This window comes from Epinephelus moara, chromosome 9 (genome assembly GCF_006386435.1).
Source record: "Epinephelus moara isolate mb chromosome 9, YSFRI_EMoa_1.0, whole genome shotgun sequence".
In the NCBI taxonomy this organism is placed as follows: Eukaryota; Metazoa; Chordata; class Actinopteri; order Perciformes; family Serranidae; genus Epinephelus; species Epinephelus moara.
In genome coordinates this window covers 2,664,735-2,670,544 of record NC_065514.1, presented here as the reverse complement: position 1 = coordinate 2,670,544, position 5,810 = coordinate 2,664,735, and the positions used below count along the sequence as shown (strand labels likewise).

General features: G+C 45.2%; 2 protein-coding genes across 2 annotated transcripts in view; both read left to right on the top strand.

The window, feature by feature from the left end:
- polm (polymerase (DNA directed), mu) overlaps positions 1-5,164 on the top strand; it is a 7,527-nt gene extending 2,363 nt beyond the window's left edge. The window contains exons 2-11 of the mRNA XM_050053854.1: positions 219-396; positions 563-661; positions 761-931; positions 1,008-1,079; positions 2,533-2,653; positions 2,738-2,870; positions 3,361-3,463; positions 3,611-3,940; positions 4,017-4,100; positions 4,185-5,164. Coding sequence (XP_049909811.1) covers positions 219-396; positions 563-661; positions 761-931; positions 1,008-1,079; positions 2,533-2,653; positions 2,738-2,870; positions 3,361-3,463; positions 3,611-3,940; positions 4,017-4,100; positions 4,185-4,271 — 1,378 coding nt within the window. The 3' untranslated portion in view covers positions 4,272-5,164. The remainder of the gene's footprint in view (positions 1-218; positions 397-562; positions 662-760; positions 932-1,007; positions 1,080-2,532; positions 2,654-2,737; positions 2,871-3,360; positions 3,464-3,610; positions 3,941-4,016; positions 4,101-4,184) is intronic.
- Positions 1-5,810, top strand: part of LOC126396061 (E3 ubiquitin-protein ligase MARCHF5-like) — a 158,653-nt gene that overhangs the window by 136,941 nt on the left and 15,902 nt on the right. The gene's annotated exons all lie outside the window — the stretch shown is intronic.

Below are 5,810 nucleotides of genomic sequence, written 5' to 3'. Positions count from 1 at the left end.
GTTTTTCTACTCACTGACGTGGTCAATCTATGTGAAACTGCACATAGGCATTGAGGACTGGCATAGGTAGAAGGTGACAAAGCTACCAATGGGTATGGACTAGTGTTTAAATATTTATAAAATCACCTCAACCATTAATCATCAAGATAATTGGCATCAGTGTTGTGTTGGTCACGTGTCCATCAGGTTGTCACATGTTGTATCTTGTCTTTGCTCAGTGAGAGGGTCACACATGTGATTTCTGAGAACAACTCTGGTGATGAGGTCAGGACGTGGCTCGCGTCACAGGTCGAAGGTCGAGTTCGAACACCTGCTCACCTGCTGGACATCAGCTGGTACACAGAGAGCATGTCAGCAGGACGTCCTGTTGAAGTACTGGACAGACACAAACTACAGGTACGTCCAACTTCACTCAACTATAAAAACCTATTCAGAGTTATGAGACGCACTGTATAACACGCACAAGTGAAATTAAAGGATAGTCCAGATTTTTATGGTTATCAGTTTGATGTTTGGATTTCATTTATAATTGTACAGCTGTTTGTCTCTCTGTGTTTTACAGGAGCAGCAGACTGATGAAGAGGATGTTGTGGAGTTTTCTGTGCCGAGCTACGGCTGTCAGAGGAGGACCACCCTGGACAACCACAACGCCGTCCTCACTGTAACGTCCCCCAGCAAACACAGACCTCATATGTCACACCTGAAACACTGATGTTAGTTTAAACCTCACATCTAGGTGATGTCATGTTTCCTGTCTCAGGATGCTCTGTCGCTGCTCGCTGAAAAAGCTGAGCTCAGTGACGAGGAGGGACGAGGTGTCGCGTTCCGACGGGCCGCCGCCGTGTTGAAGGCCCTCCCTAAACCGGTGACGAGCATGACGCAGCTCAGAGGGCTTCCCTGTCTCGGAGGACATTCGCTGAGAGTCATCAAAGTAGTAGAAAATGTTCTTTTTATATCGTCTTTATCAAACTCAGAGAGGTCTGATAATCACTTCTCTGCTCTTGTAGGACATTTTGGAAAACGGAACATCGAGTGAAGTTGAATCTACGAAGCAGTCTGAGCGGTTTAACGCGCTGAAGGTGTGTCAGCTGTTTTACACATAAACTTGAGTCTTCAAACCACAGAGGCGTGCGAGGACAAATCTGAAGGGTCACCAGCTGATCAAAGATAAAAATGACTCTTACACAAAAGTGGTTAATTGGTGGTTAATTTCGTCGCATATCAAAAAAATGGACAACACATTTTGAGACGCAAGCACGCATCATGGCGGCCAATGGCGTCCCAGTGCGTTCGCGTCTGCATGCCTTTGTGTTGACTATGAAACGGCCCTACGCTGCCTGTTCAAGACAGGAATGTGGCGCCATCCTGCCACCTCCCCATTCTGTATATGCGGTACAATCGCGCTTTGGGGGACAGAGTTGTCTCGCCTTTAAGCCACCACGGGAGGTAGTGATAGCTATGAAACGATGTCTGTATAAACAGGACGGCGTGCGGGGCGGGATCATGGCCACTAAATTTGTTTTTTGTCTGTAATTCTCGCACGTGTAAAAATAAGTACGACCTCGCACTGTGATGATCATGTTTGCGCACTGAGAGCAAACTTTTGTCTGTCATTTAATTTTTCTGAACAGGTTCGATTTTCTGCGTTTTTCGCCTCCGTCAGAGCCTTTAGAGACGTTTGACCAAGAATCAGTGAAGAAAATGTGGCGGCGGGACACAGCTGAGACAAGACACACAGAATCATTTCATAACTCAAAGAGCTCACGTTCAACAGGTCAGATAGTGATATAGTCATATGATGAAGAAGAGGAGGAGGATGTGGACCGCACACAGAATGTGGACGACAGTGCTGCACCTTCATGCAGCTGTGGTGGAGGTGATGTCCCCAATGGAGAGAGGCAAAAGAGGAAATGTGTCTTTTCATTTTGTCACGAATTGCGAATTTTTGCAACAAATAGAACAATAAAACGCGTCGAAATCAGTGTGAAAGGTTTCTGTGCAATGAAAGAGTTATAAAAATGCTTCCAAAACAAACAGGGACTCAGTGTGCACAAGCTTTTATGCACGCGACCCACCGCAGCAGCTTGAAAAAGTAGCTGTTAGCAGTTAGCAGCTAACTCAGAGAAGAACAGCGGCTGAAAATGTTCACAAATAGTAAAAACACTGAGGTGCAGGAGCTCCTTACCTTCTGAGCGGAACAGCGGTACGTTGCTTAGCTTCTGTTCCAGTTAGGGGTGCGGAGGAATCAATCTCATTTGTAAGACTGATGACACACATGTCTCAAAGAAGGTTTGGCTCACCAAGAGACACATCAGGCGGTCTGGAGGTTTTTTAGGTAGCATCGTCATCACGTTTGCTACGGCCACGTTTTTTAGAGGGGCTTATGAAAATAATATTTTGACACTACATCATACACACTGTGACCAAAGTTTGGATTTGAATGCATAAGGAGCTCTACTGAGAGTCCACACAAGATTTCCTGCGCCTTCTGTCAGTTTTTGAGCACCTTTCTGCTCACCGTCTGTATTTCAGGTTCTAACAGGTATTTTTGGAGTCGGAGTAAAAACAGCAGGACGTTGGATCAGAGACGGGATACACAACCTGCAACAGTTACAGGCCTCAGGTCAAACACTCAACCGAGCGCAGCGAGCAGGTGTGTGAGCGTCCTGACACTCAGGTCTGCTTCAGTCTGTACTTCATCTTGTTTCTCTCTGAACGAACTCTTTACATCTCTCAGGTCTGGAGCACTACGATGACCTGAACCAGCCGGTCAGTAAGGCGGAGGCTGACACCATCGGAGAGATCGTGGAGGAAGCTGTCGCCTCTGTGTTACCAGGAGCACAGATCTCTCTGATTGGAGGATTCAGACGGTAAAAGAGCAAACACTCGCTCTCATGACCCTGCTAGGAATAATGACGGTTAAAAAGATTTTACAGTTATTCAGATACACCTTAATGTTGTCGATCAGACCCAAACTGGTCGAGGCGCTCTGAGCATGCTCCACAGTTTCCGCCCCGGGCTTTGACCCAGAAGTCCAATAGCATTAAATGTGTAAGAGAAGAAGAAGCCGGTAACAACATGGAGAAATCTACATCCAGAGCCGTGACTTTTTGGACGGACCAAATGTACAGAGCTGTAAAGTTGTCCACCATGGTACCAGTTAGCTGCTAGCTAACCGTAGCCAACTTTAAATTCACTTAATTTAATTTACAAAAGTCTCGAATATTTCTCTTCTCTGTAAAATATTTCTTAAAGAAATGGTAACACTTTTTTGGAGGCAGCGACTTCTCCAGATTTATTTGGTTGGAATTTCAGAAATTCACTCCAAACTTAAACATCTGTGCCTCTGACCCTCTGCAGAGGAAAGCTGACGGGCCATGACGTGGACTTCCTGATAACACACCCAGAGGAGGGCCGAGAGGTCGGACTGATGCCGAAAATCGTCTCCTGGTTGGAATCACAGGTAAACTCTGAGTCTACGGGTTTTGTTTTATAAAGTAACGTGTCGTCAGTGTAATGAATGTCAACATTTTGCCTCTTTTTAATAACCTGGATCCATATCAGCCACATTCTCGCTGCACAAACGTTTAATAGTTTTCTGTCTCTGCAGGGTTTCCTGTTGTACCAGAAGACTACGAGAAACTCTTACCTGGAGTCTGAGGACGGTCCGGCTCGGCCCTCCTCCAACATGGACCGCTTTGAGAGGTGTTTCTCCATCTTTAAACTGTCCGAAGAGGAGAGACAAGGAGCAAAGCAGACGGACACAGAGAACACACCTGAGGACGCGTTCACTCCTGAAGCCCTGTCGCAGGTTAAAGATGACGGACTGGAGCGGACCAAACCTGCCGGACACAAACCCTGGAGAGCTGTGAGAGTCGACCTGGTGGTGTCTCCCATCAGCCAGTTTGCTTTTGCTCTGCTGGGCTGGACCGGCTCCAAGGTGACCTCTCATAAATGACCAAAGATAAGATCTGCCACAGTGAGCTATACTTCCACTGACTCCACACTCTCTGCAGTTGTTTGAGAGGGAGCTGCGACGCTGGGCGGGACACGAGAAGGCCATGTCTCTGAGCAGCCACGCTCTGTACGATAACAAACAGGTATCATCGCTCATAAACTCTCAACACATTCGATCTTGTCTTTCACAAAACTAATATGATTCGTCTTTTCAATTGTTCCTACAGAATAAATATCTGAGAGCGACGTCAGAGGAGGAGATATTTGCTCACCTGGGTCTGGAGTACATTCCTCCGACAGAGAGAAACGCCTGACCGGACGACATGAGCTCCTACTGGAGGAACAAGCAAGTACCATCTGAGGGTTATCACCTGCTCACAGGAGGGTTAACGAATCAGCTGACTCGGAGTTCATACTGAAAACACTGCGGTTTAAAAAATGAAACTGGGCTGCATCGGTGCAGGTGTGTCGCTTCAGGGGCGAGGAATATTTAGCAACAAATCCATGAGTTTTGAAGTTCATCAGACGACGAAACACTGAAAGTTTATCATACTTAAAGACATGATTTTAAAACTCAGCAATCCTTTTATCGTTTGTGGCAAAGTAGAAATCAAATCAAATCAAAATTCAGTTTTTAGGTAAGTAGGTTTTCACAGATTTACCTTGATGTTTTGCTGCATAACAAACAAATCAGAGAAAAAGCAAAGAGTCTTTAGTAAAAAATAAAAAGTAAAAACAATATATTGAAGATTTTTAAAATATATCTCTAGCTGTGCAGAGTACAGAGTCAGCTTTGTGATGATAAGTGCAAAGAATATACCAGTATGAAGAATGTGTCAAATATATCTGTTTTTAAAATGTAAAGAGCTCCACAGTGTTTGAAACAGAGAGGATGGCGTTCACGTCACCAGGAATGTGCTCCTGCATGTCTTTGGTTGGCCAACGGAGCCGACACTGGTTCAGTTTGTTACAGGATAAACAACTTTATTTGCTGGACTGGCTCTAAATGAGGTTTTCGATCCAAACCATTGAAGGACTCCCTGAGAGGAACTGCTCACTGGAAATCTGACATTTTTTGATTCTCTTTTGAGAGGAGAACAAAATGTTGCTTTATGCCTCTGTGCCCACAACAGCCGTGGCCAGAGGCATTATGTGTTTAGGTTGTCCGTCTGTCTGTACTTACCTATGCACGTCCAATCCTTGTGAACACAATATCTCAAGAACACGTCAAGGGAATTTCTTCAAATTTGGCACAAACATCTACTTGGACTTAAAGAGGAACTAATGTTTTTTTTTTCAACCTGGGCCCTATTTTCAGATCTCCTTTTGTCTAAATGAGTGATAGGATGTTCAATATGTGACATGTCTCCAGTATGAAGCTAGGGCTGACCTGCCTGCAGCCCGTGAGCGCGCGCTATATTAAATAATAGGGCACTCAGACAGCGTCAAACAACGTCAAAATACGTCCACTAAAAGTGCATTTTTTCACACAGATAGGCTCGGATTGTTTGTATAATTAATACGTGTTCAAATAATTACGGGCGCTCATCAAATTCAAATGGCTCATCCAGATCCAGTTGGTCAAAATCAGGTCAAAATTCGGACATGTTTGTCGTGGCAAGTCAAAACACTCACTCAGAGTGAAAGTCTGGCTCTGAAATCTCACATCTCGCGAGATTTGAGTTGTTGCAGGAAGTTACCGCTGGAGTGACCTTACAAACGTGAGGAGTTACTCTGTTTGGAGCAGTCATGGCGTATTTATTTGAACACGGACGTACACAGACGCAGAGCTCATTGAAACTGAAGAGCGGACGAGGAGAGAGAGGGAGCAGCAACAGGCAGAGGAACATGTC